General features: G+C 30.2%; 2 protein-coding genes across 2 annotated transcripts in view; one reads left to right on the top strand and one right to left on the bottom strand.

Moving 5' to 3' along the window:
* Positions 1-27382, bottom strand: part of LOC115891320 (muscle-specific protein 20-like) — a 69366-nt gene that overhangs the window by 41887 nt on the left and 97 nt on the right. The window lies entirely within an intron of this gene.
* LOC115891318 lies at positions 15290-27378 on the top strand. The gene is made up of 5 exons (XM_030911765.1): positions 15290-15412; positions 20001-20155; positions 23161-23389; positions 25256-25405; positions 25845-27378. The coding sequence occupies exons 1-5, from the start codon at positions 15334-15336 to the stop codon at positions 26039-26041; spliced, it is 810 nt and encodes a 269-aa protein (XP_030767625.1). The 5' UTR covers positions 15290-15333; the 3' UTR covers positions 26042-27378.

Here is a 27382-nt window from a genome sequence, read left to right as displayed (position 1 = left end):
CATCTCCACAAAAACCTCAAAATTAACTGGCGCAGTCGGTAGGATTGTAAAAGATAGACCGTCGGAGTGAACCGAAACGAAAATTCGCCCAAGAATCGTCCGGATTTTCGCGGAAAAGTTCTCGTTCGTGTCAACGATTAATCGACAAACTGTCTGCGGAGTTTAATCAAGTGAAACCAGTGCAATATCGGAAGAAGAAGGTTCCAAGTCCTGGGGAACGAGACAAACATCGCCCAAGTACCTAAAGGAGCGGACGGAGGGACAAAAATCGCCCAAATTCCATAGATAACCTGTCTAGGGGAAAGAACAAAAATCGTCAAGTACCTACTAGAAAGAGCGGAAGGACAAAAATCGCCAGAAGCTCATAATTAAGAAGAAAACGAAAACAACGAGAAACAAAGCAACCAAACCACCCAGAAACCCCATGAAAAGTCACTTAATGTAAGTACCTTTCAAACTATCCTTTTAGCCCTAAGTATTTTAACCAATTTACCTTATTTTTAACTATAATATTAATACAAGTAAAATAAAAATTTTCAAATCATCCAGATTTTGATGTGCGAAAATTTCGAGAATTTAATCAATCTAGTCAACAACCTATCAATAAGTTCTGAATCAATTAATATTAAAAAACCAATCGAAAATAAAATGGCTACACCTAATTATCAGTTTATTAAATATCAAGCAGATAACATCCCAAATTTTGATGGTAATTCTAAACAATTGTGTAGATTTTTGAGATCTTGCGAACACTTTCTTTTAAATCATCAAAACCCAAACACGCCTGATGCACCAATAAATATTTGTTTATTTGACACTATAATAGGAAAATTAAAAGGTAGAGCAGCAGATATAATTGCCTCTAGAGTAGAATTAGATTCATGGCAAAAAGTAAAAGATTCTTTAATTGTAACATTCTCTGATCAACGATCCGAAGATTGTTTAGTTCAAGATATAATTTCTATGAAACCGATTAGAAATGAACCTATCCAAAATTTTGCATTAAGATTACAAGACGCTAGAAGTTTGTTATGTATCAAAATTAATAATTCTGATGATTTAGATCCAGTTAAATTAATAAAAATACAACAATACGATGAACTATGTTTAAAGACATTTATTAATAACTTAGATTATCACACACAACTTGTAGTAAGATTAAAAAACCCAAATTCACTCGAGCAAGCAATGGCATTTGTAAGAGAAGAAGAAAACTTTTTAAAATTTAAAAATCAAACAATTATGCATAAACCAATAACCAATAATCAATTTACGCAAAGACCAAATAATACAAATAATATTTTTAAACAACCAAATCAATCATTTAATAATTTTCCAAAACCTAACTATAATCAATCTGGATTTAGACCTAATTTTAATAACGGATATAATAATAATAATTTTAATAATAACAATTTTAGACCACCTAATTCTTTTAATAATAATAACCATAATCAAAATCCATTTAAACGCACAAACTCAGGTACGTTCAAAACAAATAATTTTACAAGACCACAATTTAATAATACCTTTGGTAGACCATTTCAAAATAACCCATCTACTTCTAAACTACCACCTGTAGAGCCTATGGACACATCTTCAGGAAATTCACGAATAAGCAATCGAAAACCAATACCTAATTTTGCTATCGATAATAATCAATCAAATCAATACGAAAACGATAATTTTAATCAATGTTATGATGAAGAAAATTATTTCGAACAATCAGATGAATACCAATACGATTCTAATGAATATAACTATGACCCAAATCAATATCAATATCCGGAATATAATTATGAAAATTATGATAATAATGAAAATTTAGAAAATGATCAAAATTTTCAGATAACCGAAAAATCAGAACAAACGACATAATTAATTTAAATAATACATCTTATTCACATTTACCAATGATATTTATACCAGAACTAAATGCTAAATTTTTAATAGACACAGGATCAGGAAAAAGCTTTATTAACCCTTCTTTAGCTTATCATTTTTATCCAGAATATATTTATAATGAAAACTTTACAGTAAAAACAGCGCATGCTATTTCTTATCACAACGAAGTTTTAGTAATACCTATATTTCCATGTTTTAACATAGACGGATGTCATAAATTCTTTATATTTGATTTTTCAGAAAAATATGACGGATTATTAGGAATTGAATTTTTAAAACAAATTTACGCTAATCTAGACATATGTAATTCCATATTAAGAACGCCTTATGCAGATATTACTCTTTTTTATAACCAATTTAAAAATGATACTTGTGAAAATAAAAATAAAAATCAATTTAAACCTTATACTTTCTCAGTACCAGCACGTACTACTCAAAAGATCAAGTTGCCTGTTAAACAAAAAAACGGTACAGCAATTTTTAATTATATACAATTTAGCGATGGAGTTGAAATACCCGAATCTTTAATCACAATATCAAATTTCTCGACATATGTAATGCTAACTAACGCACGTGAAAAAGACATTAATATAACTATAAATAAACCTTTTGACACAGAACCGATATTAGAAAATGAAGTAAATTTTATTGAAAAAATGGAAACCAATACAGAATTAGATTTTCATATTGATACTTTAAGAAAACAAAATTTAAAAAACCTAAGATTGAAACATTGTAATAAAGAAGAATATTTAAAAATCAGAAATTTATGCTATCAATATCGTGATATATTCCATTGTGACGGAATACCATTAAGTTTTACTAATCAAATAAAACATGAAATAAAACTAACAGATGAATCTCCGATTTATACAAAATCATATCGATACCCCGAAATTCACAAAACAGAAGTAAAAACTCAAGTTAATAAAATGTTAAATGACGGAATAATACAACATTCAAATTCTCCATGGTCAAGTCCAATATGGATAGTTCCAAAAAAATTAGACGCGAGTAAAAAAAGAAAATGGCGCATAGTAATCGATTTTAGAAAATTAAATTTAAAAACTGTAGACGACAAATTTCCATTACCGAATATTACAGATATATTAGATAAATTAGGAAGAGCAAAATATTTTAGTACACTAGATTTAGCTAACGGTTTTCATCAAATAGAAATGAAAAACGAAGATATACCAAAAACAGCATTCTCAACAGATACAGGTCATTATGAGTTTAAAAGATTACCATTTGGATTAAAAAACGCACCTGCCACATTTCAACGTGTTATGAACAATATTCTTCGCGGTTTACAAAATGAAATATGTGCAGTATATTTAGATGACATTATTATTTTCTCAACGTCTCTTGAAGAACATATACAAAGACTAAAAACTATTTTTGAAAGACTAAGAAACGCAAATTTTAAAGTTCAGCTAGACAAATCGGAATTTTTACATAAAGAAGTCGATTATTTAGGACATAAAATTACTCAAAATGGTGTAAAACCAAACCCGGATAAAATAAATTCAGTGAAACACTTTCCAATACCTAATACACAAAAAGATATTAAATCATTTTTAGGATTAGCAGGTTATTATAGACGTTTCATAAAGAATTTTGCTAAAATAAGTAAACCTTTAACTCATTGTTTGAAAAAAGGAAATAAAGTAGATCATACACCTCAATTCATAGACGCCTTTAATCATTTAAAAAATTTATTAATTAACGCACCGATTTTAAAGTACCCTGATTTTACAAAAGAATTTATATTAACCACTGACGCATCTAATATAGCACTCGGAGCAGTTTTAAGTCAAGGAAATCCTCCAAACGATAACCCAATTGCATATGCTTCGCGCACGCTAAACGAAACCGAACAAAAATATTCTACTATAGAAAAAGAATTGTTAGCAATAGTATGGGCATGTAAATATTTTAGACCCTATTTATACGGAAAAAAGTTTAAAATCTATACCGATCATAGACCACTTGTTTGGCTATTTAATCTTAAAGAACCGAATTCGAAATTAATGAGATGGAGACTCAAATTAGAAGAATATGATTACACTATAATTTATAAAAGCGGAAAACAAAATACTAACGCGGATGCATTATCCCGAATCCAATTAAATGCTATTGAAACAGAGTCAATTTTAAATAATCCAGGTGATATAACCGAAGACATAGATCAATTTTTAGAAAGAGACTTTAATCCACAAGATTTATGTGATTTTGACATTTTTGACACTCTCGAGGATATTGAAACACTTATACCTAAACATAAAATTGAAAACACTGAAAAACCTAAACCTAAAATTGAAAATATTGAGAATCCTAAACCTAAAATTATAATATTACAAGACATTCAACTAAGACCTCCAAATAAAAAAGTTATCGAAAAGAAATCAATCAATACAATTCATAGTGCCAATGAAAATGAGACACAAACTAATATGAAACTTTTAGATGAAATAATAAATAATAAAACTGATCAATTTTTAATAAAAAAATCTCCTTATATCCCTTATCAAAAGACGGAATATCAAAAGTTTGATGATCATAGAATCATTCATGCAACCTTACCTAACGATTTAAATATTATTGTCAATTTTCTTAAAACCTATTTAAAAAATAAAAATACTTATATATATTTCTTTTCTAAAGAATTAAGACCAATATTTCATAAAGCAATGACCGATCATTTCAATCATTTTAATTTAATTGAATGTTCAAAATTAGTCAATAATGTTGAACCTGACGAAAGGAAAAGAATTATTCAATATTCACACGAAGGAAAAACTAATCACCGTGGAATAGAAGAGACTACAAAACGTATTAAAACTAATTATTATTGGAAACAAATGAAAACTGATATAACTAATTATATCAATGATTGTGAAATCTGTCATAGAGCTAAGTATAATAGAAAACCACCGAATGAACCTTTAATTTTAACTAATACACCTTCGAAACCATTCGAAATAATACATATAGATACATTTAAAATATCTAATCAAAAATATCTAACTATAATAGACAAATTTTCAAAATATGCACAATCTTTACCTTATCTAGGAACAGCTATTTCAGCTTGTGAACAATTATTAAATTTCTTTTCATTTATGGGTATACCAAAACAAATAGTCGCCGATAACGGGACAGAATTTAAAAATGAAACATTAAAAGATCTATTAAAAGTACATAAAATAAATATACACTTTACTACACCGTATCATCATGAATCCAATGCACCTATAGAAAGATTGCATTCTACATTACTAGAACATATAAGACTACTAAAAGAACAAGATAAAAATTCAGATATAAATACACTCATGAGATATGCTATTATTGCCTATAATAGTACAATACATTCTCAAACAAATTTTACTCCTTTTGAATTAACCCTAGGTCATACCGACTCTAGAGATCCTATGTTAATTATACCAACACAAGTCTATTCTGATTATATTTATACACATAAAACTAATACACAAACTCTTTATGATAAAATTAAAGAAACTACTTTAAATAAAAAACAAAAACAGATAGATTATCATAACAAAGATAAAAAGACTAATGAAGTCAAAATAGGAACAACTATCTACAAAAAGAATGATAACAGAGATGCAAAAATAAAGAATAAATTTTTAGGTCCTTACACGGTCTCTAAAATACTAGAAAACGGCAAACTAGAAATTTTAAATACAAAAAATAATAAAACTGAAATAATACATAAAAATGAAACTAAAATAACTAAAAATATTTCAGATGTATCGCAGCCTTCTTGTTCGTCATCGAAGGAAAAAACACAAATATAGTAAACTTAAATAACTACCCTGGTATACTACCATTTAAATTGGGAAAAGCAAAAATTCAATCAGATCAATTATCGATCATACAAGTGTACAATTTAGGAACACTAGTAACCGAATTTTATAGACTAAAATCATTTAATAATAAATTTATAGAAACATTAAAATTAGTTGAATATGACGTTGCCAAACAACAACTAATAAATATAGAGAATAAAATCGAATTACAAATATATCAATTGTATCCTAATAATAAAAGAAATAAAAGAGGAATATTAAATCCTTTAGGAACAGTTATAAAATGCATAACTGGGAACTTAGATTCTACAGATGCGGAACGATACGAAAAACTTATAACAGAGTTACAATTAAACCAAAATAAATTAAAAAATATATCAATAAAACAAATCACATTAATGCAAAAATCGATAGAGAATTTCAATGAACTTATATCAAATATATCCAGAAATCAAGATAATATTAGAACAAAAGTTATATATCTAGAAGATCAATTAAAAAGGATATTAAATAAAGATAATGAAGAAAAAAGATATTTTCAAAATATGATTATTATAAATGAAATGTATTCAATTTTCCAAAATATATATGATATTTTTGAGAAAATAGAGGTAGCTATATCCTTTGCAAAAATAAATGTTTTACACAACTCAATTGTAAATCCGATAGAGTTATTAAAAGAAATAGAAAATTATAAAAACAAAATAAACCAAGATATTTTCCCTTTGGAAATAAAGATAGAAAATATTCTAAACTTTGAAAAAATTATAGAGATAAAAAGTTACTCAAAAGACTATACAATAACATTTATTATGGAAATTCCTTTAGTAGAACCAGACTTGTATTACTATTATAAGTTGTTACCTCTACCAATTCCAACAAACAATTCCGATTTTTCATTGATAATTCCTTTCAAACCTTACCTCGCATTAAGTGATACGAAGTATGCATATATGGACGAAGAATGTCAAGAAATAATATTACAAGAATACCTCTGTAAGAAGACTCATCCCCTGAGACTTAAAGGAAATGAGCCATGTGAAGTAAAACTTATTAATTTTGAGCAAGACACGAATAATTGTCATCCGTTCCGTATTCCGATAAAAAGTATTCAAATTGAGCGAATCTCTGATGGACGATGGATCATCACCACTCCTCACAAAACACTGGCAACACTTAAGTGCAACAACGAAAAAGAAAATGTACCCCTATATGGTACATATCTGATTGAAGCAACCCCATTCTGCGAGATACACTTAGAAAAATTCATCTTGAAGACACATCGAAGCAGCAACACACTGTTCGAAGAAATTCTACTGCCAAAGTTAAAGACCAACATGTCCTTTGCCGAAGAAGACATCATCTTTAACCCACCTGTATGGAACCTCAACGTGATCAACATGAAAAATAATCAAGATATCAAGAAAGAACTAGAAGAACAAAGACTTTCTCTCAGTTCGTTAAATAATATTTCAGTAAAAAGACTTAGTATTTGGACAATATTAATCTACATTTTATTGATTTTGCTTTCTTTATTATTTACTTATAAATACTTTAAAAATAAAACACGCATTGTTGTTAAGAACGATAATGACGATATAATAATATAAGTGCTTATTTTAATCACATTTTGCTATTTTATATTTTACATTTATTCATTTTATTTTACATTATATTCAATTATCTATTAACATTTAATTGATTAATTATTTTATTACATTATTATTGATTTTTAATTTATAAACTTAAAAATAATAATTAGGAAATCAGGTGTATTTCCACCTCTACGAAGGGAGGAGTTATAATTGTATAATTAACACACCCTGTAGAAATCTTATACTTTATATTCATCAGCACTTATGTTCATATTTAAGCCGCTGCACGACGCAGGCACAGGGTTCCTTCAGAATCCATCAACGCGTATTGTACTCCCGCTTGTTTAATAAATGTTTTTAAAAACATCTCCACAAAAACCTCAAAATTAACTAGACTTTATATATATCACAAGGTAGATTAAGCCTTTCTAATAACGAAACTAATTTAACATCTTGCCCCAGCTTGCCCCCCTCTAAAAATTTCCATTTAATATATTACTAATACATGCTATACTAAAATGAAAAACCTTTTCAATTCCAATAAATTAATTTAAAATTTTTAGAGTCAAATTATCTTTATTTTTTTATAAATTTATTAATATTTAATTATTAATTGGATAAATACAAAATGACGCTAAAATCAAAAACAGATACAGGGTGCTAAAAATATATGGAAAACTTATAAACTATTGGAAAAAGAAAGAGGGTTAAAGTGCAGTGTTGAGGTTTTTTGTTTGTAATAAAAATATTCTAGTGCGTTGATTTACTGTTATATTCTTTGCTTATAATAAAGTTATTGTACAGGGTGTCCCACTAAGAATAGCTCTCGGCTATATCTCGGAAAGTATTAGCCGTGAGGCTTGCGGAAAAAAAATATTCATAACTAAAGAGACCATGAGAAAATGCTGGAAATTATTTTCAAATTTGTAGAATGCCCGCTAGAGGGCGCAACTGCTATAAAAAAATAAGAAAATGGGGTTTTTACACAACTTTCCCTAGATAAGGGATACTATAAATAATAGCTTCATAATCTTCAGTAAATTTTGAATATTTTTTGTTAGAACCATTTTCCCCTATCTGCCAAAATAAAGTGGTGGGGGAAGGTTAGATCTGTTTTTATTTAAATATTAATAATTCCGGACTGGATGGACGGAATCCAACTAACGGGGGCTCGTTTAAAAGACCGTTTCTTACTCTATATTATACCATATAAACAATAATAGTAAGCTTTTGAACGTAGATGCTAGGGGGCGCTGTCTTACAAATTAACAAACATTGCGCGTTTTTTCAAAAAAAAATAAATGCGATGGTATATGTAATTTTAGCTGATAGTAAAGAGTAATGAAAGCTTAAAAAGTCAGTAAAAACTGCATCTTGATATCTTCTTTCAAATCGAAGATATTAGCAAAATTATATTAAATAGGAAAATATATGTAAGCCCTTAATTGCCATATTTTTATAACACGGTATCAGTAGTCTTAGATTTCAGTGGTAAAATCTAAAGCTATTTCTTTTTAAAAGGATCAAAACTAAAACATTCCACGACAGTTTGGCAAAGTTTATAAGCATTTAAAAATTGTAAGATTTTTCCAAAACATACTATATTTTTAGGTCACCCTGTAGATGGTTTGTAATGAGCCAACCACTTTCTTTCATTAAAATTTAAAATTGTTCTGTTTATACATTATTACGGTATATAAAAATCATTTTTTCGTCTTTTGGATTAAAAGTGTTGAGAAGAAAACCTCATGTCCAACCGCTCCCATAAGCTCGTTCCACTGTGCGACGTGTATTTGTGAGCAGTCCACATGTTTATCAAAAATATTAATATTTCAATACAAATTTTATGAAAGTGGATCAAATTATTTATTAATTAGATTGATGCTATAGACTATACATTATTACTATACAATATAAACGGACAGAGGTCATTTTAATACAAATTTTGTGAAAGCGAATAAAATTATTTATTAATTTTTAATTTATTACTTTTTGAACATTTCAAACTACACTTATTCAAACATATCCTTCAAATCCTTCAATTTAATAGCTTATAGTAAGAAATTTCACTTCAAATATGCGCACATAATGTACACACATTTTTACACACCAAAGATATTTTTTCTTACGGAACACCCCGTTATTTTACGATAACTTATAGATATGTATATGGATTTTCTATTAAAGAGCCAATTACGGCAAATTCATTTTCTTCACTTCCAACGACAAGTTTCTGCCTAATAAGTTTTTTATAAACCACACTACCAGCTCTGCGAAATAAGACAAGTAGTTTTTCAAAGAAACGCTTATCAGGAAGATTCCTATTTGGATATCTTTGAGGATAAGCCCTTGAGGCCAAGAAACAATTTTCCTCACAAAATAATATCACTAGTAACATATCTATTCGTTCCTCCAGCAAATACTACTTTATTTTTCTTGATAAAATAATGAATACTTACTTATTAAACTATTGTAGTTAAATTTAAGTAAACTGTTATAAACGAGAGGTGAATAGCTGCAGGAAGTAGGTGTACATTCGAAAGGAAGTACGCGGGAATTCCTAGGAAGTACCAGGAAGTATATAGGATTTCCTAAGAAGTATGTGGATTTCCCAGGAGGTATACAGGATTTTCCAGGAAGTATACAGGATTTCCCAGGATTTATGATGGAATTCCAGGAGGCATGGAGGAGATCTAGGATGAGATAGCTCGAAAATATACGCATCAAATCACGAATATTTACCCCGTTTTGATTAAAATCACACAATAGGCTCAGTGCATAACAAATAAATTTGAAATAACACTTACAGCTTCATTCAGAACCTCGCAATTAGTGGAATAAATTAGTGGTTTCAATTACACTTTATATTTTTAGTTTACGATCATTCACAATGTTTAAAAACACAAATAAAATTAATAGAACAACAAGCAACAGCTTGCGTTAGTCAGTTGTATCCATAGAGTAACATAACATAATAATATTACCCATGATTTAAGAGCTATAATACGTTTCTCAAGAAAAGATTTGAAAGAGTTCGTTCTAAGGGCCAAAACGATGCAAAAATTGAAGTGAGGAGTGCAAATAATGAGGTGAAAGATATTGAAAATGTATTTACTGATCATACATTAAGAATATTGTGATGGACTCTTTGCAGGAAGCACTTGCTGTAACTGAAAAGCTGGGAATGCAAGTTGAGAATTTTTCATGGAACTCGACTACAATACCAAAAAATTCAGAAGAACAATCTGCAGTAAGTGATGAAAATGAATCTGTCATTGATGATTCGCAAATAGCCGAAGAACGTATTTTTGAAAATCAGGAGGAAGAGATAGATGATTTAAGAATAGGAATCGACCAAACTAATGAGCAAACCAAACCAAACCAAACTCTTTTTATCAAGTCGACATTGGATACTTTTTTCAACTTTCTGTAGTTTGAAACTAATTACAAATCAAGGAATACCCAAAAAATATATATGGGATTTCCCAGGAGGTATTCAGGAATTCTTTAGCTATTAGGAGGTTTAGTGTACAGAATTTGGGTCAGCTGTTTACCCCTCGGTTATAAATTATAGATAATAATGTCCATAAACTAATGTCGACTTTGAAAATAGTTACTAACTGTCACTAGAAAATTGCCATGGCGACCCCAACCATCTACTTGATTGCAATTTTATTTAAAAATCGCTTTTTACTCAAAATCTGAGCTAGATAGATATAGGAAACCCCAATATAAGTTTGAAACAGCATTTAAATTGATTTATTTAAAAAAATACAGGGTGTTGCATTTGAAATAACGAAGTTTTTATATAAAATATATCCTTAAAATAGATCAGCAACTTTTGATAGCCCTGTATAAATTTAAGGAACCAATACCATTTTTCAATAAAGTTTATTTCTCTACCTTTAAACTCAGCATAAGAATTGATTCTAAAAAGTAACCTACAGGATGTTAATAGTCTATTCTATTGTAGCATGCAAATTTAAATATCTTTAAATATCTCAAAAACTAAAGATTTTAGACATATTAAATTTGACCCTTATAATAAATGCCTTTTTGGGCCCAAGAATCGAAAAATGAAATAAAATACCGGGTGTTCCATAAGAAAAAAAATATTTTGGTATGGATCTTAGTTCTGAAACACCCTGTATTTTTCAAAATAATTTTAAATTATGCACATCGTCTCCCCACATATACCCATAAATTTTGTTTCTACATCTTTCTGTTTTCGTATAATCAACCGAGGCGAATGAGGTTGCGCCACCCTGTATAACTTTTTCTGATAAAAAGTCCATCGGGATCCTCCGCAGCTTCCTGCATGTTAATATTTTTGACTAAATTTTCCATTAATCTAGATATAAACCCGGTCTTGTTGGTGGAATTTGTAATAAAACTTTCGTTTAGCTGAAATCGGTTATATAAGATATAAGAATGAAACCAGTCACATGAAAACAACTTCGTCTATATTCTTTGTACTACTTCTCGAAGCAATCAAGTTCAACCTTTGTGGTGGCTTCAGAAAAATAAGTAAACATGGTGTATGAATAAATATCATTAGTTTATAATGGAGTGTAATATAATTATTCTACTATATTACACTGATATGAAAAATCAAAAACAGTGCGTTTAGAAAATAGTTGATGGTAGATTAAATTGGCTAACATTTAAAGGTCATCTGGTTACACAAGAATATTTAGTTTTAATCATTGTCAAATATTATTAATTACAATATAGTAAAAATTATATTTCCAAAACTTAAAACTATAAAACTGTAGGGCAACAGTGACTGTTCTGATCCGCCTTTTATCAGCTTATAATTCACTGTGTTAAACTATTTAAAAAATGGTCTAATTATATCTTATTTTTGAATCGATTATATCAAACCATGCTGGGTGCTAGCAAAAGTATCGTTTATAGTTTTCCTCACTAACAGCGCTTTCAGATGGAGCAGACCGTCCGCGACGGACCGTCCGTCGTGTTTTTCCAAGATAGCCGTCGGACGGAGCATACGCGCCCAAGTGAAATTGTTCATATAAACTCATAGTACTTGCTCGAAGTTGCGGACGCTCCGTCGCGGACGCTCCGCTGCATGTGAAAGCGCTGTAAAAATTCTCTCACGCCATTCTCCGCAATTTCACGAGCAGTTTCGAGGCGTTTTTAAGAAGTAAAAATCGACTAAGACAAGCTCAAACCATCCGAGACAACCGGAGCCAACCGAGACGAGACAAAGTTAGACGAGGAAATACGACCTTGGCTTGCTTCGGACTGTTTTCCGCATAGTGTAGAGGGTATATAAGACAATCATTGGGGTTACTTCTGAAAGTATTTCTAGAAATGCTGATGAATATTTCGCGAAACATTTTGGGCATAGTTCTACACATATTTTGGGTATAGTATAGAAGTGTGTTTTACTAGAAGAACGTTTAGAATATAAAACAGAAACATATATGTAACTATTAGCATTCTGTTAAGTATTTCAGTCCTCTAAATTTAACAGTACTTTATTACCAAAAATAAAATAAAATATATAATATTCCGCAAGAAGTTTTTTGTGTGCTTATGTTTAGAAAAGTCTTTATTATATAAACCAGGTGCATATTTTCATATAACCAATTTCAGTTATTCTAAAGTCGGAAAAAAGAAAATGATGCATTTCCGCAGAGAATTTTTTATGATTTTGTGTTGAGATAGGCTTCTATACGGGTGCGTCTCAAAAGTGGCGCACCCCTATAACATTTTTATTTTTTCAGATAAAAAAACTAACTTTGGTATGTTAGTATATCACATAAATTAGGAATGATTGACGTATTCAATTGTTTTAGCCACTTCCTGTTTCACCGGAAATGACTAAAACTTTTGATTTTTAAATGGTATCCTCGGTATATTTTTACTTTATTCGATAGAAAATGACATTCTAAGTAGAATGACATATCATATGTCAACTTTTGACATTTTGGCATAAAAAATCGTATTTTAAATTTCAATCTAGAGTTCCACGACTGTGTTAAAAACACTAATTTTTAATCAAAGAGCTGTGGAAAAATATATTTGAGCGTGTAATGTTTTTCGTGTCTTGCCATGGCCGGTTAAAAGATGCTCAAATCGTATATTTAATCATATCTCAATTTTTTCAAATAGAACTAGGGTAGTTCATTAGCATATTTGGAAAAAGCTTATTTTACGTCATTTTCTATCGAATAAAATAAAAAAATACCGAAGGTGTCATATAAAAATCCGAAGTTGTAGTTATTTCAAGTGAAACAGGAAGTGACCAAAAATCTATAGTTTTTTTATCTGAAAAAATAAAAAAGTTATAGAGGTGAGCCATTTTTGAGACGCACCCGCTGTACTAGATTTTTGTTTCTTTTTTTATAAGTGCTCGATACCTTTAACAATAACAGAGATACAGGGGGTGTCCCAAATTGCAATATTTTCAAAAAGACCCCGTAGCTAAGAAACGAAGAGGGCTATGAAAATTTTGTTTACGGCATCTTCCGTTTGACAAAAAAGTAGCACAGGTTTGTGCAAACCGCACCCTTCTATCTTCACGAATAACGGAGATACCGTAATATTTCAACTAAAATGGGACACCCTGTACATCTTTGATGCGCCTACAAGTTCCATAAGGATTCCCATTGATATATGACCCAAAAAAAAAACAAAAGAAAAGACCATTCCTGTCTAGTGACTCATCAATTGTATACAAATAGCATAGGCTAGACAGGAAATTTCTTGCTACGTAGCTTACAGAATCCCACTGCAGAAATACTCCAAAACGTTCCCGCCAACATCTTTTTTGAGTAAAATTTGACAAGACCGTAAAGTAATAGATAAGATATTATGGAAAAAGCATATTTATCCAGTAATATATTATTTTTTGTTCATTTCTTTACCTAAAAAAATATATTCTTTACAAATATCCGCTCTAATAGTTTCTTCCGGGAAGGCTGTAAAACATTACACGATTTTGTTATTGTGTAAAATATTAATTAAACTTATTAACTAAACCGGCATCCCGTATGAAGTATTAAATAAAATATTACATTTATTTTGATACCTTTAATTTTTATAACTGTAAACCAGCATTTTATGTTTTTATTATTACTTATGTTTAATAATTATTAAGTTACTTTTTTCCATAGCAATTGTTAAAATTGCCTTATATCTATCAAAAATAGTAGATAAAATAGTACTTTAACCGCAAGGGTAGATTAAATGATACTTTAACAGCGAGGATAGGTTAAAAACTTTATTTCTTCTCGCGCGTTTTTTAATTGCTTCCATTTTTGAAAAATTTTGTATTCCTTTTCATAAGTTATTCGGGATTTAAATGGAAGTAGTTTGGACTCTGTGCCTGAAGATCTGTTGGTAATTTACTTATTTCGTTTTGAGCCATTTCTGGCTCCAATTCAATCAGTAATCGACACGAAAGAGAATTAAAAAATATTAACTCAAAACTGACAACTAAAGAGAACCCTTTATTTATTTGTCAAATTACATAGAAACCAACGCCAACCCAGCACAATATTTTTTCTACTCGTAATAAATTCCTTGAAATAAGAATTTCTAGATATTTTTTAAAACGTAACTCGCTATGGAAAAAAATGTTGTTTTATACACGAAGATAAAATTGCATTTATCGTCTCCCGAAATTAATTCACTCGCGATTTCATCCCTCGTGAATTAATCTTTTCGGTCGACGTTTAAAGTCCATTACATTACGAGTTATTAAATTACATTTTATCGTCTTGTATAAAAAATAACTATATTTAAATATTTTATCTGAAATAACACAGACACTGTATTTAAAGACGTTTCCCGTATAATAGTTCAAGTCCATATTCGTTCAAACATTTAAACTTTTTCGTATATGTGCAATTTCAGGTAAATTACATAACTTGCATTTGTAACCCAGTCAGTGAAAGCGTTTCTGAACAAATATACGAACAAGTCTCGATGTTGGTTATTAGATCACCGAATCTGTGAATAGTATAGACATGGATCAGTGTTTGATAGTGTGTATTTGTTTTTTCTTTATATATTCCAGTGTTTTGGGAAAAATTTTAGATAAACAACGTAAGCCTATTTTCCTGTTAAAATTTAGGGTGTAAATTCGTATTTATGGTGTGCGTTAATTTAGTTAAAATTTGACGTTAGAGGTTGTTTGTAGTTTGAATTATATTGAAACTGATATAATGATCTACGGCTATTGTCAGATATGACATTTAGAATATAAATAAACCAATTTTTTTTCTGAAAAAATAACTGATAATTTGTTACTCGATTACTTCGCTGTTAATCATAAATCTATTACAGTTGAGGGTTGGAATAAATCTATGTAAAATTTCGAATAAGCCAATAGATATTTATTTATATATAAACTCGGTTTATAAATACAAATTTTTATGTTTGACGAGAAATCATACGCGGACAATTTACCAACATTTTATTGCATTTATAAAAAAGTATAGTGTAATGAAGTTAGATTGATGCTCATATACAGCTAGGAAAGCTCTATATTAGGTTTTTGGTTTGTGATTTTTATTTCAATTTTTTATGCGTAATTTGGGGGCAATGGTATATTTATATTTATATTTTTTTTTTAAATGGAATACTTTTTATATTTTTTTTAAATTTTTAAATGGAATACTTTATACAGGGTTGTTCACCACATACGACACGGAGTATTGTAGCTAAATGATTAGATTTTTATTTTTTGGGTTCGTTGAAGCAATATTAGAGCTACAATTTAAAAATAATTTAAGATACAGAGTGTACCAAATAAGTAAAAAATATTAGAGTTGTATTTTTTAAAATGGAACACCCTGTATATTATTCTATTTTTAGATTCTAGGCTTTATTTCTCCAAGGGTATCAAAGTTTTTAATACTAAATATTTACTGAAGATTAATTATTGATCAGATATTGTGTTGCTATGATTCAGATATTCTGTTAATAATAAATATTGTGCTACCTTATACAGAGTGTTATAAGTATTTAATTTAAATGGAACACCCTGTATATTTTACATGAATCAGATGCACAATATTCTTGGCTATATCAAATTGTATTATACCATTTTTTACCTACCTCTTCAAGTTTTCGTAGAAAATGCATATTCTCTTATAATTTACACCTCATTTATCACTGGTGAACAACCCTATATTTTTTAGCTTAGTGGATTTGCCATTAAATTTCCTTTCCAAAAATACTATAGTGTCATTAAAGTGTGGACCATTTTGGTTGTTTCTATAAGGTATCTAGGAAACCGTGAGAAATATTCAAATTTTTATACTGCAGTCTCGGGTTCTTTTTTTGAAAAAATTACTATCTTGATCGGTTTCGAAGCTACAGAGGGATTCTCAAATTTTGTACTTTTTGGAGATGTTCGATAGTTTGTTTGTTTCAGCAACAACGTAAAAATGAATTAAACATTCACACAAGGCTCTTTTCACTCACAGGTTACTTCAATCGGGCTTCTCAGTTAGTATAAAAAAAAAATAAAAACACAAAGACTACATTAAATGTTCAAACTGTGATATCAGGGGACCTAGATGGCTAGTAAAGTAAAGATTTCAGTTAACGTCTCCTTTTTGCTGCAGTCCAGATTAGTTAATTATTTTGCTACCCGTTACCCGTTATTTTGCTACTTTGTTTACGCGGAATCCAAACCGCGGTCCTCGGCCATATCATGGTCAATGGCCTACCGACTTGGCAAGTGTCTAAATCGACTCTTACTCACGAGATATCCGATCTTATCCGGCTTCAAACCGGCGTGAATGAGCAGTGTGTGTCAATAGATTTTACACTTTTGCGAACCGGTCACCCGTCCATCCACTAGTATCGCCTTACGTCGCTTAACTTCGGTGTTCTAATGGGAACCGGTGTTTCGACGTAGCTAGGCCGTTGCCCTAGATGGCTAGGATTTAACTATTTTTTTGACCTTTTAAAAATGGCTGAGGTTGGTTGCTCGCGCTTAGGATACCGCTCAAAATATAAATCAGCTGTCATTTGCCTTTGCATTGCATTGTTTGTTAGGCCTCAATATAACATTCTAATATATTATATTTCTCAAAATTTTCAAATTTACTTATTTTTTATTATTTAAATACACACACTTCAATCTGTTGAAATGAAATGTCATGCATCCATCAAAGGTATGCTCCGATCACCATAACAACCGTTTACTTTGTTACTCGGCGCGGCCTACTACTAACTGGATATGTATTTTAAGAAAAATTTGAAATGCTGAGGTTAATAGTGAAAATAAATATAGAGTGTTATATATTTTCGAGAGGCCCATGCCCAGCTGAATCAGGAAATTTAAAAATATACAGGGGGTTCTATTTAAAAAAAAACATAAGTAGATATAGTTAATATCTAAAACAATATTTTTTTCGAAAAAAGTCTGACTACGCCACTGCATTCTACACAGGAAAGTGCCTTTAGAATGTATAATTCATTTTTCCGTGGTTGCTGAAATAAGCAAACTATCGAACATCTTCAAAAAGTACAAAATGTGAGAATCCCCCTGTAGCTTCGAAACCGATCAAGATAGCCACGATCCGTTTGCGCCATTGTGAATTTTTCAAAAGAAGAACCCGAGACTGCAGTATCAAAATTTGAATATTTCTTACGGTTTCCTAGATACCCTATAGAAACAACCAAAATGGTCCACCCTGTACTGTACCTACCGAATGACGCTTGAAATATAACCGTTTTTAAACTAAATTTACTGCTTATGCCTCTGAAAATTCTAAATATCTAAATTTAAAAATCTAAATATCTAAAGGACCGTCCCTTTTTGGAAACACAGTGTACCTAAATATACATATAAGTTTTATAAGTTTTTCCGCGTTGAAACCTAGTTTATTCAAATACCATCCTTTACGTTTCGAATTCGGGCTACCACCATCAACTTCATTTTCTTAAATACAGACCTGTATATTTTATTTATTATCAACTCCCAAAAAAAGTATGATAAGTAATCTTTATTTCCCAAAAATACATAGAAGCCCCATATGGGCATAGAAACATTGTCACATAATGCAAAACAAAAAAGGTATTAACAGTAATTAAATTAATAATATACAGGGTGCTGCAAATTGGGGGTAGGAGTATTGGTAATCTCATTGCCTGACGTCATTTGTAAAAGTAAAATAAAGTCAATACATCTCAACATTTCCAATAAAGAGTACAAAATACATTCGGAAGTATAAGAGAGTTCAAAGAGGTATAAATAAAATTGAACGAAAAACAAATTTGTGCAATAGGGAGGGTGGTAACCCTTTTGAACATGTAGCGCATTAGAAACTAGTTTGTAGAAGTTGATTTATTTATAATAGGGACGTTAATATTATGCATATTATTAGATCGCACACTGAGATACTGAGATTTCAAATTCACAATAAAAAAGTACCTAATATCTCTAAATTGCTGACCTGTATATTATTTATTTGTATCTTCCAATTGGCTCGATTTCCTTATTTAATGTTAATCAGCGCTGATTTATATTGTTGCGATGAATATAATTAGATTAAATAATTTAAAACACCAGAGTCGGACTTGAAATTATTTTAAATAATAATTAAATTATTGTTTTATTTTTGTTGAGGTATCCAAAACAAAAAAAAAGTATACATATTATAAGTATACACAAAGTGTGACATATCATTATACTCAGGAGACTGAGTTCTTTCAAAACCTGAAATAACAAACGCAGGTCCGTATTTAAAAAAATTAAGTTGGCCTCTGTATCTCACAAATTATCAGCTAATTTGAAAATCTAAATAGCCCTAATAAAGTGAGTATGAGAATATGCAATTAGTTTTTTTTTTGATTTTTTAAAACTTGAAATTTTTAAAACTTTTTTGACAACATCTTGGTGAACATCCCAAAGCGCAACTTTACCCCAATTTAACCATATTCGTATCTATTACGGTTACCAAGATACCAATGCTCGTACCCTGTATACAAATATCTAAAACTAAATTCTAAAATATATATTCAGTCTGATATAATAAATGAACACTATAATATTTATAATAATGTTCAAAAACTAGAAGAAAGAAACAAAATATAAGAAAGAAAAAAACAATGTATCACGACACTTGAACAAAAAATATTACTTGTGTTGAAATATTCTTTATTATCCGTGTTTTGGGTGAGTGCGACACATCATTGTATTTGGGAGATCATATTCTTTTAAAAATGAAATCAAAAAATCGAGGTCCGTATTTAAAAAAAAATAATAAAGTAAGATGAAGCTGGTGGTGGTAGCCCCCATACGAAACGTCTAAGATGAGATTTGAAGAAAACATGTTGTAGCACTAAATAATTGTAAAACTTTCAATTTTAAACAGAGTTTCGGAAATGAATTGAATGTGTTTACATTTTTTAACAAAATGTATTTAGTAGTCTTTCACAAATCACCATGTATGTCAAAAACTAACGGGAATTTAGCAACGCGGTAAAAAGATTTAGATAAGCAATGCAACAAGCATGCTAATATGGCAACTTTTTTCTAATTTAACCGATCTTGTAGCACTACCGTTTGAGAGATAGCAATAGTGGCCATCACCTGAATTATACACCCTCTATAATCGTCATTTCTGAAGTAACTAGGCGCTGATTAATATCCATTATACGGTATTGTTTGTTATAGCCGATTTTGTTAAAACTTGCCTTATCACAAAACCAAGAGATGAATTTATCAACTGTTCGACGCACGCAGTTCAAATATTATTTAATGAAATACCCAAAGGCAATAAAGATATAGAGTTACAAGTTTTGGATCCCCTTAAAGTCTCAGTTGTTAAGGTGAGTTTCCCTAAAGTAAATAATAATGTAATAATAATAACTATTATTTCAAAAATTCATAAAGAAACGTTTTTATATTAAGAATTTATTGATTGAGTAAGGTTTTAGTTAATAATTATTAAATAGGTTTTCTAGAGATTTCTTGAAGATCTGTGGAATTTCGATAGCTTTAGTGATTATAAAACTTAACACACATAAATATTCGATTTCTTTCTGTTACGGTGAGACGTTGTGTCAATGATTTGTTGTACTTTCTTAATAACTTAATAACCGTATTTATTTTGAAAGACTTTATTTCACAATAAATTACACTTACTGCCATTACTCGCTGACGAGTATTTGACACGCATTAGATGATGCAAGGCGTTTTCTTTCACGAGCTTTCGTGTGACCGAAAAGCCCGATGGGTGATGTTATCTCTCTTTCGCACTCTGAACATTCAAAAATCTGATTACTTTGTTGCCTCTTTACTTTTTGGTTGTCGTTGTTAACTGAGTTTACAATTCTTCTCCATTGCCGCATTATTGTCCGCTGCTTCCTTCCACTGATTCTGCATGCTTATCCCTTTTAACTCCCTTAGTTACTCGGGAGCATCTTCTGAATATGCGCCAAATCATAGAGAAAGCAAGAGAATTCAACACCCCTCTTTATATTTGCTTCGTAGACTATAAGAAGACTTTCGATAAAGTCAGATGGCATCACGTGTGGAAAATCTTAAAGGAAGTGGGGGTACCACAACACCTTATTTCACTTATCATCCAGTTGTATCAGCACACTACAGGATCAGTTAGAATACTGGATTCAGCGTCAAAGGAATTTTCCCTCGAACAAGGAGTCAGACAGTGGTGTATATTGTCTCCTCAACTATTTAACATATACGGAGAATACATAATGAGAAGGTCGCTAGAAACATGGGAAGGAGGTATTTCAATAAATGGCAAAAAATAAATAATCTACGCTTTGCAAATGATACAGCACTACTCGCTGGCAAGAAGAGTTAATCAATTTAGTAAATAGGGTAGAAAACGAAAGCAATCAGCTCGGTCTGGAACTAAATACACAAAAAAACAAAATTATGATAGTTGATAGGCAACATAACAACCATCCAAATATAAGTTATATCGACCGCTTTGAAGTCGTTAAGTCGTACGTATACCTGGGATCACTATTGACAAATACAGGCACATTGGAACAAGAGGTGAAGCGTAGGTGCAACATGGCAAAGGTAGCTGTTGGGAGACTGATCAAGATCTGGAAAGACCGCCAGATTTCAAGAGCCATCAAAAACCGGCTACAGTGCGTCTGTCCGTTCTGTAGCTACGGGGTATCCGTGAGAGGGGAAACGATATTCTCTCGATGTTTTTCGTAAAAAAATAGACGACGCGTCCCATCAATAAAAATTCAACAAATTTGCAAGTAGCCAATAAAATGAGTGGGCAGAGAGATTTGCGGTGACGCACTCGTCAAATCGACGTATTAAATATATTGCTGTTTATTTAAATATTTTTTGTCCGCATTCCTTTCATAAACACAGATCCAGCAGATGTACTGTAGTCAACTGTTTGGTACTCCCAATATTGACGTATGGCTGCGAATCATAGACTCTCAGGCAGGCGTAACGTAAGAAGGTCGATGCTACCGAGATGTATTGTTACAGACGTATATGCTCCATATCCCATGGACTGAACGCCGTACAAACGTTTCCATTATAAATGAACTTAATATTACTAACAGGCTTTCCTGTAAAATCCGACTAAAACAACTAAAATATTTTGGACATATAATGAGGAAAAGTCCGGACAATATGGAAAGACTCATAATTCCCTTTTATAAGAGATCCCTTTTAAGTTTTCCTTGGAAAATATTCTTGTACCTTTTGAATTGTCCACACGGGTTCCTCTTTTGGTAGGCGGTTTTCTTACATCCTGCATACATGACCAGCCCATCTTAAGCGGAATTTAGTAATCATGACTTCAGCGCTCTCGCAGCTAGCTTTTTCAAGGACCGATACGTTTGAGACATGATGTTACCATAACATGGTGGGGATTATTATTGCTCGGTACACTACAAAGTTTCGTTTTTGTAGTTTGTAGTCAAATCATGATTGTAGAAAACCAAGTCTTTTAATTTCCAGAACTTAGCTAAAATAGAAAATAACCGACCTCCGGTTATTGATCAAAGCTAAAGGTTATTAAGTTAAACTGACGTAGGAAATTAATCTTACTGCTAATAAATAATTAAAAAAACGATTCGTTGCCTGAGGTATACTTGAAATAAAGTATATAGAGATATTTGATAAATGGCAACAGCGGCAACTGCGCTTCTTCGTATGACAGATAACCTACTTATTTCGCGCAGCCGCAAAGAAATTTGAAAACGGGACTGTCACTACTCGTCGGTTCAGATACTCTGTTGAAACTTTATCAATTATTGTCTTGATCTTAGTTTACACTAGTTCTTGCCCGCTACTTCACTCACGAATCTTCTATAAATTCTCTCTACGATAGGAAGTTATGAATAACAGATATTACCAATGCCATGTCACCAAAGAATATACCAAGAAACATGTCACCTTATTGTGTATGCTTAGAAAATAGACAAATGGTTTATTTTAAGCTAGAAAATCAGAATCTAATGAAGTATTTACTATATTCTGCAGACAGAAATATTTATAATCAAAGAGACCATGAAAAAAATTGCTGGAAATTACTTCAACTTTGTAGAATGGCCGCTAGAGTGCTAAACTGAGCTAAAAATTTTGCTTAGATAAGAGACACTAGAAATAATAAAATGATAATCTTCATATGATCAATCTTCAATTTCGGATTTTTTGGTGTAAACCATTTTGCCGTATCTGCTATAACAAAATGGTGGGGGAATTGATTTTAATATTTTCCAGGCTTTATTCCCATAAAAAATAATGTATGGTTAACTAAATCTATGCTTTTTCTATTACTTCGATCTATTCAAACAGCTCATTTTAAATTTTCTATTTTTTTTTTTAGATTCTTCAAGGTGGTGGAGGGCCTGTAACTGTGAACGCCTCATTAACTGATGTGACCATACTAGGTTTTGGTAATACTAAAATATTGTTTAATAGTGTAGATCCAGAAACGTATGATTTTTATACAAAATTACATTTACCAAAGCTACGGATCGATGGAAATTATGAACTTCTCGGGAGAATATTATTAATACCCTTGAGGGGTAAAGGCACATGCTGGTTTGATGCGAGTAAGTAGGAATAAAATTTTAAAATGTGTACGTTGCAATATACAAGTTGCTTGAGCATGAAGATATTATACATATAAAGTGAAAACAAACAAACGCGATAAATTGAATACCGATTTAATATCCACAATAAGAGTAAAAAAAAGGAGACAAATCTCTTTACAATATGTGCGGGAGTATTATAGGCTTGGTGCATTCTCCGCCGGTGCTGCCACCATCGGATAATATCGTAAACAACTAGTACTTACAAATACACGGGTTTAAATAGCGAGAATACGAAAAATTTATACGGGAATTATATTTTCAGAAGGTCTAACTTGTATTATAATTCTAGTTATTCCAGTTAAAATAACTTTTTAGATGAGTTCAACTACGGTAGCGAGCATAGTTTTAATCACCAGTTATTTTTTCATGTAGTATGTGCAGAATATTTCCCTTTTCTTATACAGGATGGCGCAGCTCATTCGCCTCGATTGATTATACGAAAACGGAAAGATGTAGAAACAAAATATTTTATGGGTATATGTGGGGAGGCAATGTGCACAATTTAAAATTATTTTGATATATACAGGGTGTTTCAGAACTAAGATCCATACCAAAGTTATATTTTTTCTTATGGAACACCCGGTTTTTTATTTAATTTTTGGATTCCTGGGTCCAAACAAGACATTTATTATATGGATTAAGTATGTTTAAAATCTTTGGTTTTTGAGATATTTAAAGATATTAAAATTTTCATGCTTCTATAGATAGAATAGATTATTAACACCCTGTACATTACTTTGCAGAATTAATACTTGTGCTAAATTTAAAGGTAGAGAAATAAACTTTACTGGAAAATGTTATTGCTTGCTTAAATTTATACAGGGGTATCAAAAATTGCTGATCTATTTTAAGGATTTATTTTACATAATAACTTCGTTATTTCTAATACAACACCATGTATTTTTTATATAATGATAAATCAAAGCAGATTCAAATGCTCTTTCAAACTATATATTAGGGTTTTCTATAACTATCTAGCTCAGATTTTGAACAAAGAGCAATTTTTCAATAAAATGGCAACCAAGAGGGCTAGTGTCGTCATGGCAAGTTTCTAGTGACAGTTAGTAGCTATTTTCAAAATCGAAATTGGTTTATGGACTTATTTAAATTTATACCAGTTTACTTTTATTTAATTTACCAACAATAGCTTAATATATAATATTTATTAAATATGTATTTATTATTTTATGAAATAGTTCTTTGAGTTATTTTTCGATGACTTGTAGATATATGGACTTTCTATAAAAGAAGACAATTACGGTAAATTAATTTTCTTCACTTCCAACGACAAGTTTCTGCCTAACAGGTTTTTTATAAACCACACTACCAGCTCTGCGAAATAAACACCAGTGCTAAAAGTAAATTACTTTTACCATCAGTGACATAATGTCACATTTTAGGCACTGACAGCATGCGTTAAAAATTACATTTTTACTGACGTTTGTAGAAAAATGCCTTTTTTTGAACCCAAGAATCCAAAAATGAAATAAAATACCGGGTGTTCCATAAGAAAAAATATAACTTTGGTATGGATCTTATTTCTGAAACACCCTGTATTTTTCAAAATAATTTCAAATTGTGCACATTGCCTCCCCACATATACCCATAAAATATTTTGTTTCTACATCTTCGTTTTCGTATAATCAACCGAGACGAATGAGGTGCGCCACCCTATATAATAATTGAGCATCAGGTTAAGTTCATTTTTTAAGAAATATATTTATAATAAAACCTAAGGGAATATTTTATAAGAAATAAGAAGAGATCTTATATTTAATTAGTTTACAGGTCCTGTGTAAGTAATAAAACCATATTACGTTTTAGGAGATCTTAACATTAACGTTAAATCGGATGTTATTTTGGAACAACGTAATGGTTTTCACTTTTTTAATGTTACGAAAGTTCATGTTAAGTTTAGTATTGATGGTTTAAAATTACACATGGGAAATTTATTTGAAGGAATCAAAGCATTAGGTAAGTTCATCTCAAATACACAGTATAATAGCCATATAAAGATAAAATAAGTTAAAACTGTTATCAATAATTAAAATTTATTAATAATATGAAAGTAAATAACAAATAAGTGATAAATATTTGAGAAATTAGTTTTAAATAAAAATACTTGTTTAGTTTTCAATCTTTGGCGGCATTTAAAGAACATTCTACTAATTATATAGGGTGATTCACGGCGCGACGATGACACGTTAGATGTTTATGGAGAGGTGATACTCATCGTGGGACTCCATAAACGTCTAACGTGTCGTCGCGGTGAATCATCCTGTATAGATATATTTTTCTAAGAGGGGTATACTTTTTTCGACCTAATTTAGATTCATTTCTTTCTAGTTTATTTTTTCGATTTATTTTGTATAAAAATTTATATCGTTAATAACATTTACATAATTTATTTCAGAGGATTCAACAAATGCTTATCTAAATGCTAATTGGAAACCAGTAGCTGAATCTTTAAACCCAATTTTGTCCAGGACTATTGAAGATATTATGATTGACATTTTACAGAAAGTATTCGACAACATTCCAGCTGACTTTTTCTTAGGAGATATTATTAAAAATAACAAAGACAGAGAAATGAAACAAAAAAATAATTAAAACAACTATACAGTACACACTATTAATTAGTAACACTATACCTAGTACAGTATTTTAAGTGATAATAAAATTTTAGTAATAATTTAATTAATTTTAATAAAATAAATTTTCATACAAATTTACTTTCTTATGTTGGAATTCCCACGGTTTTCATGGATTTCCCAAAAAACTCCAAAGTCCTACATTAAAAATTCAATTTCCAAAAATACCTAGCGTATAAACATGATTTTAACGCCTTGACGCAATACAGTCTATATATAGTTTTCTAAAAATGAACAATTTGTTTTGAAGGTATGGAATGATTCAATATTTTGGTAAGATGATAATACACTACTTAATAAGCCAGATATGATATATTTTCAAAATTACGAATATTTTTGTGTTTAGATCGGTTTTGTTTCAAAAATTACATTACAAAAATACAGTACGAATATAAAGTTTAAAATCGTTCTAAAGTAGTCCATTAATTTGTTACATTCATAATAATTCGAGGTGTCTTGGAAATCTTAAAAAATGCCACAAGAATAGGACAATAACCCTGTATATGATAGACAATTCTTAAATTAGAATTATACATAAAAATGCAATTTTATAAATGAAACAAATCCAAAATTAATTTTGGCATTTGACTCAACTTTCTATGACTCATATTTGAAAAAAATAATCGATAATATTGTGATTTTGGTTCTATTCGTATATTCAAATGACTTTGTAAAAAAGCCACAAGAATAGGACAATACCCCTGTATATGATAGACAATTCTTAAATTAGAATTATACATAAAAATGCAATTTTATAAATAAAACAAATCCAAAATTAATTTTGGCATTTGACTCAAGTTTCTATGACCCATATTTGAAAAAAATAATCGATAATATTGTGATTTTGGTTCTATTCGTATATTCAAATGACTTTGTAAAAAAGCAAAATCAAATAGAAAGATTACATTACAATATCCCCCTTTTTAAGAAATCACTTAATTGCCACTTTATTTTTTTGCATTTATTCATCTACAGTCGGTATATTTATCACTAACATATTTAAAAAAAGTCAAACTCGACAGATATATCTGACAAGCGTGCGTTTAAAACTACACTATGTTATGATTAATTTCTAGTATTTTACATTTTAATCTTATACATTCTTTTAATATTAAAACACGAATATTGTTTTTGCGAATATTATTTAAAAAATCCATAAACGTATAGTGGAGATGAACGAATGGGAATAAACCTTAAAATTAAAGCTACTTAGTAAAAAGGTAATTCATATGTACCGGCCATAATAGATCATTAGTGTAACAGTCACACAGATAGAGTTATACAGTTCAACCGAAGTTCT

The sequence above is a fragment of the Sitophilus oryzae genome, unplaced genomic scaffold, assembly GCF_002938485.1.
Source record: "Sitophilus oryzae breed Bouriz unplaced genomic scaffold, Soryzae_2.0 scaffold_980_pilon_pilon, whole genome shotgun sequence".
NCBI lineage: Eukaryota > Metazoa > Arthropoda > Insecta > Coleoptera > Curculionidae > Sitophilus > Sitophilus oryzae.
The sequence above is the reverse complement of the archived record's forward strand: the minus strand, read 5'-3'. Positions and strand labels throughout refer to the sequence as shown.

Excerpts from the sequence above, each read along its gene's own strand:
- LOC115891318 (XM_030911765.1), top strand. The coding sequence starts at position 15,334 with ATGGATCAGTGTTTGATAGTGTGTATTTGTTTTTTCTTTATATATTCC. Across the intron at positions 20,156-23,160 it reads TTAAAGTCTCAGTTGTTAAG|ATTCTTCAAGGTGGTGGAGG; the intron begins GTGAGTTTCCCT and ends TTTTTTTTTTAG. Across the intron at positions 23,390-25,255 it reads CACATGCTGGTTTGATGCGA|GAGATCTTAACATTAACGTT; the intron begins GTAAGTAGGAAT and ends ATTACGTTTTAG.